Below are 12027 nucleotides of genomic sequence, written 5' to 3'. Positions count from 1 at the left end.
CTGCATCTTATTATGTATATTTTGTAAATTCTGAAACATCAGTGTTGGCCTTGACCCTAATAATTTGATATTGATCGAGCTATACCCTTAAATGTGTGTTAAATTAAAGAATGTTTTAATTTCTACATTTTTGGTGATGAAAAGTATTTAAAGAGCACAAAGCTGAAGCCAAGAAAAAATACAGACTAGGACAGACAGCGTCAATATGACAAATGAATAACATTTAATAAAAATATAATTGGTAATGTTGTACAGATTGCAACTAAAACTTCTTTTTAATATGAATTACTTTGTCTATTTTTTGTTTTTTTGATGCATTGCATTATCTGTGAAGTGATGTCTGACATCTTTGTCTGCCTGTTTGCAACCAGTCTGGAACCCAAAATATATCGGCCTTACCCGAATGTACATTTAATAGCTGAGTATGTGGCTCATTGCTCACTTTTTATCCCTTGTTTTTAAAAGTGCTGTATAAATATAGTGATTATTGTTGTCATTAGTTAATCAAGTATATGATTTGCAGCCTTACTATACAGTTTTCTTGATGAATGACTTGTCTTTCTGGTGACTGATAGATTATTGGACTATTTGTTTCGGTACTCTGGTAAATATTATGACATGTAAATAAAATAGAAGTAATTCTATGCAGCTAAGAGCAAAGAGAAGGCATGCAGTAAACTGTTGTTTAGCATGGAGGGCTCTGAACTGGGTTGCCAAATCCGTGCCGTATCCGTCTTTGACGATACCAAGGAGCGACGCCTCTTTTATTTTATTTTTTGTAATTGAACATATTTAATGGTATTTTAATTTGAGACTGTTTATTACACCTGAACGCGGTAGCTTCTTTTGAGCAACACAATGAAAAGTCGTCTACATTACCCGTGATAAACAGTTAACTGGCAACCCGCAGGCAGCCGCTGCCCCACTGTTCCCTCCTCTTCGGGCCCGATTCGCCATTTTGATCCAGTCGAGCAGTAGTTTCAGTTAAAGTTGCAGCAAAGCAGCCGCGAAAACAACAACCGAAGCAGTTCCAACAAACAGAAATAGGTAAGAATTTATTTGAATGGTGGGAAGTTATTTTTAACAACTTTAAGGTTTTTAAAATACCCAAACGTGGCGTTTATGTGCTCCGAATTGTCTTTTTATTCAGTGATGTAGCTTTAGCTTAGCTCAGCTAGCTGAATGCGACCTCGAGGCGAGCTGCATGAACGAAATTGTACCCGGGGGTGATGTGTAAAGCCTGCTTTAGATTTAATGTTAGACTGCAAAAATAGCTCGGTATCTAGCACGTATTCAGCTTGCAGCTCTTATATTTCTTTTTCTCAGCGATGCTCAAATATAATATTGGATCATGTCGCTAATTGGACGTTAGCAACGTTGTCTCAGCGTGTTCTCACAGTGAAGGACTGGCAGGCTGGAGCTGGGCCTAACCGACCGAATAATGCTGTGGTTTCAACCGACATAACTCAGTTTGTAAGGATGGCAAATAAACTTCGGGGTGTCCAAAACAGTATTGTACGAATTTATCGTTGCTTGATGCTGTTTAAGACAACAGGAGATTAGAGTAAACAATTTTAGCCGGGCAAGTTAGCATCTTTCATCATGTAGCACGTTGGAACAACAGAATACAACTGCTTTTCAATGGAGCAATAAAAGTAACGTTACAAACATTATTTATATTGTTATGGTTACGGATCTATATTAGTGGTGTTACACAAATGTATGTGGTTAATTCAAATACTAGGTTAGATCGTGTAAGTAATTCAATCAAATGTGCACTGATTTGATGAAAAGATAATGATGATTAATCGATTGTTGTCGACTGTTAAAGTAAGCACAGCTGTCTTGATTATCGGACTGAAGGTTAAAGGTTGACTTTCTGTAAATTCTAATTAAATAGGAACAATTTTGTTAACTTTCTACTTGGCAAAGTGAACTAAATTCAACAAATGTGTATTTTTTGGGATGTTTTTATTACTTTTGCTTCGAATAAAACATGTTATGGAGGCAAAAATAGCCCCAAATCTCAAACTCAATAAGTGCTGGAAACCTAAGTGCTTTTGCCTGCAATGCTTTACTTTAATAGCCATTTGATGCGCTTCTAATTATGACTAAATGACATGGGGGAAATATTTTATTAGATTTTTTCCAGACAGATTGAATTTGCAATATATTTCTTTATTGGTTTCTTTGTGTAATAGATTCAAATCATGTGAGGGAGCATTAAAACTAGTGTCAGGATGGTTTTTAACTTTCAGCACAATGCCTATCCTAAACTACAGCCTTTGCTTTTTGTTAATTGCATTGTTTTAAACTGTGATATTTCAATCGATTAGTTTCCCAGTCCGACCTCTAATGTGCCATAAACACATTGGAAGCGTGTCTTATTATAGTGCTTTATATTATACTACAACCTCTGAAATAATCACAGATGTTGAATCAGGTTCTTTCTAGAACCTGAACATTAAAACCTCCACAAATGCAAGAATTATTATAAATCATTATGCTGTACTAACCTTTAAGCCTGTTAAACCCAATGAACCGTATGTGTGTAATGGTAGTTTTAGCTCTGTTCTGTAGGGACGGGGTGAAATCTGCATTCAAGTAAATGGTTATCTTAAAACTGGTTTGACCAGAGCTGAAGTATGTGGTTTTGATTCTGGTCGGGTATCGCTGGGAGCATTTTCAGCCTGAACATGTCTGAATGTAACGCTGTCCTGACTGGTTTATAACATGCAAATGAAAGGTTTCACATGAGAGAAAGTCACATGTTCATGGTGCTCAAGAAGTTACCACCAGGATAATAATTAGTTTAGTTGGTTGAAAGTGGCCCCAGCAACAACAACAGACAGCACATGGAATTTGTTGAGTCTGTTTTTTTTTTCCTGGTTTAATGTTTAATTCCTTACAACAGTTAACTGTTAGCAGAGGCGGCCTTTGTATCAGGCAAAGTCCTTCATTGAAAAACAATGCACTCGCTCTCCAATAGACAAGCAATAAGGAAACACTTTGATTTTTATTTCCTGGACTGTGCTGATGCTACATACTGTGATTGCATTCAAAGTCATCTTGTGACTAAGTAGGATAAGCCTGCCAGCCTTTTCATGTCATATTTTCTTTATTCTACTTTTCTTCCTTCTTTGTTTAAAGTACTTGCTAAATTACGTGTTCTTCTTTTTCATCAGACAGCAACATGAGTGGCTGCCGTGTCTTCATTGGCCGTTTGAGCCCTCACGCCAGAGAAAGAGACGTGGAGAAGTTTTTCAAAGGATATGGAAGAATCCGGGAAATCAACTTGAAAAATGGATTTGGCTTCGTGGTTAGTATGGCCGACCACTTTGTGTGAATTATTGGTTTTCGTCTGATCTTGTTTTCCGCTTCTACAAACGTCATGTTTTTCCCATCTCCTCAGGAATTCGATGACCACAGAGATGCAGATGATGCCGTGTACGAGCTGAACGGCAAAGAATTGTGCAGTGAAAGGTAATAATCTGGTTTTTAGTTGATCTATTTGTGTTCTGTGCCCTTCACTCTGGCATGTTTACACAAAATAAAAGACAAAAGCCTGGCTAAATCAAGTGTAGCATTTGACTCACCGGCTTTTTTATCTTGCAAATCACAGGAACTGATTTCATGTCGATGTATATTTTCTTGCAGCTCCTTATTTTGGGGGCCGTCTTGGCATTTGTCACAGTACGACAAACACAGTTGCTTTTAGGCTGCTAGGAGCTAGTGTAGTCACAGTCAGTTGAACTTTTGTGAGCGACAAAGACGACACAAAAGTCCTTTCACAACGACATTAACATTTAAAAACATGCTGCAGAAAACTGACAAATGGTTACAGAGTTGTGAAGTTTTTCATCAGTCTCTGGTAGCCATCTGTTCACTTAACAGCAATAAAATGTTCTTTTTGCAGTAAACCTGCTCCTTTGACTGTTAAAAGAATATTAATTTCTGAAGCGGCAACAATAAGTAGTTTAGTTTTTAACTATCAGATTTATTACTCACTATTTTGATAGTCGATTGATCAGTCTGTGTAATTCATTTATTAGATAATACTGACAATTCTCTGATTCCAATCTCTTACATAGAAATATTTCCTGCTTTCTTTTCTCCTCTATAACACTAAACTGAATATCTTTGGGTTGTAGACAAAACATTTGAGGATGTCATCTCAGTCTAGCAGAAACATTGATGGACATTTTCAACATTTGACAAGGCCAGGCTCATTAATTCATAAGGAGAGTAGACAATAGTCAGCACTGTTTGGGGTTTGTCTCGAATCTGTGGGTCTGTTGAGTATTAGTCTGAGACATTTTACAGGACTTGGAACTGTGAATCAGTAATGTATTCACCAGCATTTGTGCTTTCAGACTCTTGACAGTTGTTTGATTATTCACTGTCAGTGCTTCACTTTGGTCGTTCCTTCCAGATTATACGACTGCAGTCTTTCTGTTGTCTGTGAAGCAGCAGAGTTAGATGCATTTAATGGTGCACTTCTCCCTAAAAACACCAAATTTACTTGAGCCCGCACTGACTAATCAATAGTTATATGACTCTATTGGAAACTTTCAGACTGTCTGATTCCAGCTGAATCATCTTTTGACTGACTCGCTTTTTTTTTTTTCCAGGGTCACTATTGAGCATGCTCGCTCCAGGAGAGGAAGAGGTGGCGGCCCCGGTATGGGACGCTTCAGTAGCAGCAGTAGCAGCTATCGCCCGTCTCGCAGCAGTGGATCCAGGTACTTTACACACAGATTAGCTTCCAGGAACCTTTTTGAGCAAGTTGCACGACACTTGTGCTCATGTTCTGGTATACTTAAATCTGTAGAGACACCACAAGAGTGTGTTGTGTTGACAACATCTTTATACAGCAAAATAATGTTAAGATATGTTTCTCAGAGCAAATGAAACTTTTCCACAGGTGATGTGTCTTTCTTCGCTTTATCTGGTTTTGCTAAAGTCAAATAAAGCCCAGTGAAGTGTGACAGCTGGGTCAATATGTGAACCCACAGACACAAGTTATACAATCTGAGAAGTCGGAAAAAAAATAAGAGCATATGCTTAGAAACAGTCTTAAGTTTATATAAACGCATGCATGTGGCAGAGCAGACCATTTAAAAACTCTTTTGAGCAACATTATCATGTCATTAATGTGCGCTGCCAGTAAATAAAAGCCAGTTGTTCCACCTTTAAAACAAAATCAAATATTGACAAAGCTTTCAGGCAGGCGCAGAATAAATATTAGAGCAGTGAACATTAAGAGAAGCTCCAGTGAGAATAAATCCAGGTGGAATTTTGCAGCTTCCATTGAATACTGAGGGTGTTCCAGTGTGATTTGGGTTGTACTTACCTTTTCGTCCTCTTATTGCCCGAACAGGTACGGCCCTCCTGTGCGAACCGACCACAGACTCATTGTAGAGAACCTCTCATCACGGATTAGCTGGCAGGTAAGAGATGACGGCATTATCTCTCTCACAACACAAGCTTTTTAAAATGATGTTTACCATCTTCTTATGACGTGTATTATAATGAAGCAGCAATCTTTTTTTTTATCGCCCGGGTCAATTTGGTTTAAGTCAGATTATAATTTCTTACAAAAAAAAACATGTTCTTATTAGTTAATTGGCTAATTACAATAGAAAGCCCCCCCACTATTTTTTCTTTCTTTTCTTTTTTTTTTTTTTTACTTTACCACCTTTTCTTCCCAGACAAAAGCACATGTTAACCAAAAACATTTGACCGTTTCTTACTTAGCAGCTGCTCTGATATGGTTTCCCTCATATCAGAGGTGAATGACAAACACCCTCCACTGGGGTGTCAGAAGTGTGTAGCGCCCTCTGCTGGTTGTTTTTTTTCTGAATAGTGTCCATTTGGTGCCTCTCCTTACACGCAGTTGCCGCCGGTCTAAAGTCTTGGCTGGGCCCCGTAGCGGGTGAAAGTGGTCTAGCGCAGGATACGGTAGCCTTAGGAGGTCCGTAGCCACAGTCTGGAGGTTCTGTGGGCTGGCATCCCCGACTGCTGTAACCCCCCTCAAATCTACGGTCCCTACACTCTCCCATTTGGGTCTTTTTCTGTTGCTGATGGAGCTGGGGGGGTGTTGAGTTGGGCGCACACCCCTCCCCCTACTTGCTCTCTGGTGGTTCCTTACTTGTGGAGGCCGGATGCTGGGTCAAGGCCGAGGGCGTTTCTCAAGGGCTTAACACTGCATTGGTTCCCATTTGCTATTTGGACAAGTGGCTCTATGCTAATATCTTCCTGGGTATGGAGCGGTAAGTAGCATAAAACTCATGTGATTGGGTTTGTTCAGGGTCGGGTGGTAACGGGGTGTAGAGTTACAGTCTCAAAGGGGAATCATGTAAACAGTTTACCTCTGCTGAGCCAAAAAAAAAGAAAAAAAAAAGAATTAGACATCAGGTTTTAGTCGTACGCTTTATAAATACACAGCTTTACCTCACATACTCCTAAATCCACTACTAGCTGGCATTAGAAATTGATTAATTTTGACTTCAGATACCTTAAAAAAAAAAAAAAAAACCTGCCAGGCGTGAATTTGGTTTTTGCTGATAGGCTACAAAAGCTACATTCTTACAGTCAATTAAGGCTACGTAAACAAAAACCTACAACACTTGTCCACTCTCACAAAGCATTTTCTGTGGCTCTTTTGTTTACATGGCCTCCACTGAAATGGGAGCTTATGACAAAGTGACTTAGATAACCCAAGTTTGTGTGTGTGTGCTGGTTTCTTGCTGCCTGCTCATCTCTCCCCCTACAGGTCTGATGAAGGCTCTCACTGACACCTCATGTGTGGCTCGCTGTTACTAATCCCACGCTATGCTTTTAACATAGGACCTGAAAGACCTGATGAGAAAAGCAGGTGAAGTTACCTTTGTGGACGCTCACAGACCCAACAAAAACGAAGGGTGAGTTGCCGGTTCGTCAGCTCATGCTTGTCGTTTCGTTTTTGTGCTCGGCGCTAACCAGCGTTCCTCGTTCAACGCAGGGTGGTTGAGTTTGCATCCCGCAGTGACATGAAGAACGCCATCTCCAAGCTTGACGGCACAGAGCTGAATGGACGCAAGCTGAAGATCTTTGAGGACAGCAGGAGGTGAGTTCATTTACCTTTTTTTCTTGACGTGAGTTTGTTTGTCCTGCTCACATAGGCGCTTCTTGTAGCAGATGAATGGTTTCAAGGTTTTCTTATTTAGTGGAGGAAGTTTAATTGGAAACTTGATCCCAGACTTACGTTGGTGCCTGAAATAGGAAGGAAGAGCAAACAGGAAGTTTGCTTAAAATAAAGCCTGGAAGCAGGTGGAAACATACTGATGTAAAAATGTAAACACTTCACAATTGGAGATAAATCTCACTGTAACACTAGATAAGAAAAGACTCGAGTATAAAGTACATCAAAAAGAAAATGTACATTGAGACAAGTTGAACTTTAGAGCAGAGGATGGAAAAAAAAAAAAGCCCATGTAGATAAAATCATAGTTTTTCACTCTCACTAATTTCCATCAAAGTTTTGCTCACATCTGTCTGACTTGCTGGTACGGTCGCCCACATGTGAGGCATTTAGGGAACATCAGTAAATCTTAAGTAGATGTTCAACTTGTGAGCACTTTAGGCTGTGATGTCAGACAACTTCCAGGAAAAGAACTGGTGACAAAATTCATGTACTTCCACATTAAAATATTCTTTACAAATACCAAGTCTGGAATCACTGACCGTATTTGCATCCATGCAAAAACGAGGTCATGCAAAGACAAACTATTCATCGGCATGCTGGGAGGGTGAATGGTTCACTTATTTATATAGCACTTCTTATAAATTAAAAATGCAATAAAGCAGCACAAACAGCCCCTAAAATCATGTTAGAAATAAATCAAATTGAGGAACTGAGGAACCGTACGATGAGAAAACACCAGATGAGATGTAATAAAACAAAATAAGCCAGAGAAATAAAATATCTATTGTTAAAATAGAGATGGAAGTCAAACATGATAAAAGCACAATAAGAACTGATGTAATAAACTGTACCATAGAGTTTGTAACACAATAGCTGTGATGTTGCACCAAAATAAAGGGGTTGTGGAATTATTCTGGAGCCCTGCAGTGTCACTAAATCTTACATTAAATGTTGTTTTTTTTCTCTTTCTTTTCCCTCCACAGTCACAGCAAGAGCCGCTCTCGCTCTCGCAGCTACTCGCGCTCAAAGAGTCGTTCCAGGAGCCGCAACCGCTCCAGGAGCCGCTCCAGGTCCGTCAGCCGCACCCCAGAGAAGAAGACGTCCGGAGGGGGCAAAGCCGGCGCCCGGTCCCCCTCCAGGTCCAAGTCTCGCTCCAAGTCCCGCTCCAAGTCCGTCTCCAGGTCTCGCTCGCGCTCCCCGGCTCCTGCTCAGGACAAACAGTCGCGCTCACGATCCCGCTCCCGCTCTCGATCCCGCTCACGTTCCCGCTCCGCCTCAGCAGACAGCAAACACTGAAGACCGTAAAAAAAACAAATAAAGAAAACAGAAAATTAAAAAAAAATAGACTGATAGCTGCTCACCATGGGCCTCAACGATGGGGTGAGATTTATTATTTTTTTTGTCTTTTTCTTTTAATGAAGGGGAGAAATTTGACTTTTACATTTTGACATAAGACCCTCAGTCTTCAATGTGCTAACACTTGTTTTTCTGTAATTCTTAGTTTTTGATGTGCTTCCACAGAAGAGAGTTTTTTTTTTGTGTTTTTTTTTTTTTTGTTACGATTTAAACATTTCCATCTTTTTGGGGAACGTTCATGTCTCAATGAAATACTAATCAGTGATGCCGCTGGAGTCCGTCGTAGCCGTGTTCTGATTCCATCCACTCCTCTGTGCTTCGTGGGGACGCTTTCGCTTCCCCCCCCCCATTAAGGAAAAAAAAAAAAAGTGTTGACGAATATGTTCTTGGTTTGTGCTGCGAGCTCCTGGCGTTGTTGTGAAACTGTGATTACGCTTCCAGTAAGGCGCTTCTACACGTGTTGCATTCACTGCCCTGATATGTGAACAGAAAAAAAAAAAAACATCTCAGCTGGAGATTTAGTTCAACCTGGAATCTGGCATTAGTTGTTTTTTTTTAATTTAATCTCATGTTTCTGTCTGATTCCTGCTACTCCAGTCTGTGTCGAGGATCTAAGAACACATCTTTCTTTACAGGTTTATGAATTTGAGACTAAAACACCCGCTGCATATTGTGACCCTTCGTTTTTCTTTCTTTTTTATTATTCTTATTTTTTTTCTAATACTTTGTACATGTGGGTCTTTGCATTGATTCAAGTCTGTTCATTTTGTCAGCAAACATTCAGTCCTGCAGCGATTTCAGCACAAACGTACACAAATGTCAGGTTGAACCCAAATAAACATGTTTGATTTTAAACGCTGTGTCAGTGTTTGTTTTACTCCATTCTGAGCGTTTCTGGTTGTTGTTGATAGAAGATCTCTAATGTCATTATTGACCAGAACTAATATTCAGAGAAGGCCGGACATGAAACCACAGAACAGTGTTTGTACCTGGATGTCTCCTCATAATACACGTTTTTAATATATTTTAACATCCAGCACTAATAAAACCTCCGTCTAGCTCCTGGACACTCATCATTTAGATTTGTACCTTCTTGACTAACAGGAAGCAGCTGATCGTCAGTTCTAAATGGATCAGAGTCACTTCAGTCTGTTGGGTTTTGTGTCTCTGTTTGTGGTAACTTTGTGTGTCTTTGGGAAGGTTTTGTGTGTCCTTGTGGTCGTTTTGGGCTTTTTATGTTCTTTTTGTGGTAATTCTTGGGTCTTTGTGGTCTTTTTACGAGTCTTCGAGGTTATTTTGTGTGTTTCTGTTTTTGCTTCCAGTGTCTTGTTATTGTGTGTGTCTTTGTGTCTCTTCTAACTTTGTGTGTCCTTGTGGTTGCATTTTGCATTTCTTGGTAGTAATCTTGTGTGTGTGTGTGTGTGTGTGTGTTTGGTAATTCTGATGACTCAAGTTTTGTCTCTGTGTCTTTCAGTTTTGTGTTTCTATGGTCACTTTGTGTGTCTATGGTCACTTTGAGCACTGTTGCCTCGCAGCAAGAAGGTCGCCGGTTCGTGTCCTGGTGGGGGCACCGGAATCTTTCTGCGTGGAGTTTCCATGTTCTCCTCGTGCAGTGTGGGTTCTCTCCGGGTTCTCCGGCTTCCTCCCACACAGTCCAAAAACATGTTGAGGTTAATTGGTGATTCTAAATTGTCTGTAGGTGTGAATGTGAGTGTGCTTGGTTGTCTGTCTCTAAGTGTAGCCCTGTGATAGACTGGTGACCTGTCCAGGGTGTCCCCTGCCTTCACCCTGAGTCAGCTGGGATAGACTCCAGCCCCCCATGACCCTGGTGAGGATTAAGTGGTGTATAGATAATGGATGGATGGATGGTCACTTTGTGTGTCTCTGGTCATTTTGTTCATATTTGCGGTTGCTTTGTGGTCATTTTGTGTACGTCGTATGAGTATTTGAGGTTGTTATGCGTGTTTCTGCTTTAGCTTCCAGTGTCTGGTAATTTTGTGTCTTTCTTTTGTGTCTCTGCTAACTTTGTGTGTCGTTTGGGAAGGTTTTGTGTGTTCCTGTGGTCGCTTTTTTGTTTCTTTGTTGTAATGTATGTGTTTGGTAATTCTCTTTTTGTGTCTTTTTTTCCAGTTTTGTGTCTCTGTGGTCACTTTGTGTCTTTGTTTTTCCATTTAGTGTGTCTGTGGTCATTTTATACATATTTGTGATCGCGTTGTGTGTCTTTGTGGTCATGTTGTGTTCCTTTGTTGTAGTTTTGTGAGTCTTTGTGGTGGTTTTGTGTTTGAGTGACTTTCAGGTTTAGTCTCTTTGTGGGTCTGTGTTCCTGCTGTGTGTCTTTGTCATTATTTGCGTCTCTTTGTTTTGTGTCTCTGCTAACTTTGTGTGTCTTTTGGGAAGGTTTTGTGTGTCCTTGTGGTAAAATTTTGCGTTTCTCGGTGGTAATGGTGTGTGTGTTTGGTAATTCTGAGTGACTTTTAGGTTTTCGCTCTGTGCGTCTTTCTTTCTGTTTTGTGTGTTCGTGGTTGTTTTGTGTCTTTGTTGTTGTACTGTGGGTCTTTGTTTTATGTCTCTGGTGACTTTTGGTCATTTTGTGTTTCTTGGTGGTGATGTTGTGTGTCTTTGTGGTTGTTTTGTGTGTTTGGTAATTCTGAGAGACTCTTGTGTGTCTGAGTTTCTGCTTTGTGTCTCCATGGTCACTTTGTGTCTTTGTTGTCATTTCTTGTGTCCTGGTGTCATTTTATACATCTTTGTGGTCGTTTTGTGTTACTTTGTAGTCGTTTGTGGTTGTTTTGCGTGTTTCTGTTTCCCTTTAACATGTCTCTGGTCATTTTGTGAATGTTTTGTGTGTCTCTGTGGCTGTTGTGCATCTTTTCACTAAACTCTCTGACTTTCCACCGAGACGTTATAAAACTACAAACTCTGAATCCAACTAACGCTGACATCTGCTGATAGATAAACTGATGCTGCTGCTGCCTGTGAGCTCATCCATAGTTCAGTGTCCAGCTGCAAACATCACACCCTCAGTGTCTGATGGTCACCTCAGGAGACTTTAACCACACATCGCTCTCTACCACTCTCCTCACGTTCAGCCAGTATGTGGACTGACCTGGACCTGCTGTGTGCGGACACCAGATGCATGTTACTGAATTATTGTTATTTTCTTGCACTTTCTTTCTATGTTTTTGGATGTTGCTGTTTACAATCATTTCCCAGGTCTGGGATAAATAAAGTACATTCTATTCTAAATCAAACGATATTGATCAGAGGTGCAGAGGAGCGAGCAGATGATCCATCTGTGGATTAATATGGTCCCAGATTATCCAGCAGCTCGCACTAATCCTTAAAGTGACCCTGAAGCCTGTGAAGGGGAGCGTTTACTCTTCAGCATACTCGAGTTAAACATGATTATTTGGTCTAAAACTATAAATGTAATTCTGTTCAGCTTCACCTGCAATGAGCACAGTCACCACATGGTGGCAGCACCT

General features: G+C 40.3%; 1 protein-coding gene across 2 annotated transcripts; it reads left to right on the top strand.

Moving 5' to 3' along the window:
- The first annotated feature begins 936 nt into the window (after positions 1 to 936).
- srsf5a (serine and arginine rich splicing factor 5a) lies at positions 937 to 9397 on the top strand. 2 transcript variants are annotated; one of them, XM_008285537.1, is made up of 8 exons: positions 937 to 1047; positions 3186 to 3319; positions 3413 to 3483; positions 4632 to 4742; positions 5381 to 5450; positions 6850 to 6923; positions 7004 to 7108; positions 8170 to 9397. In XM_008285537.1, exons 2-8 carry the CDS (start codon positions 3194 to 3196, stop codon positions 8480 to 8482), a joined length of 870 nt encoding a protein of 289 aa, XP_008283759.1. In that variant the 5' UTR covers positions 937 to 1047; positions 3186 to 3193; the 3' UTR covers positions 8483 to 9397. The 2 variants fall into 2 exon arrangements, with proteins under 2 accessions (XP_008283759.1, XP_008283757.1); XM_008285535.1 differs by having other exon boundaries at positions 5372 to 5450.
- Positions 9398 to 12027: the final 2630 nt, after the last annotated feature.

This window comes from Stegastes partitus, unplaced genomic scaffold, assembly GCF_000690725.1.
Source record: "Stegastes partitus isolate 25-593 unplaced genomic scaffold, Stegastes_partitus-1.0.2 Scaffold407, whole genome shotgun sequence".
In the NCBI taxonomy this organism is placed as follows: Eukaryota; Metazoa; Chordata; class Actinopteri; family Pomacentridae; genus Stegastes; species Stegastes partitus.
The sequence above is the reverse complement of the archived record's forward strand: the minus strand, read 5'-3'. Positions and strand labels throughout refer to the sequence as shown.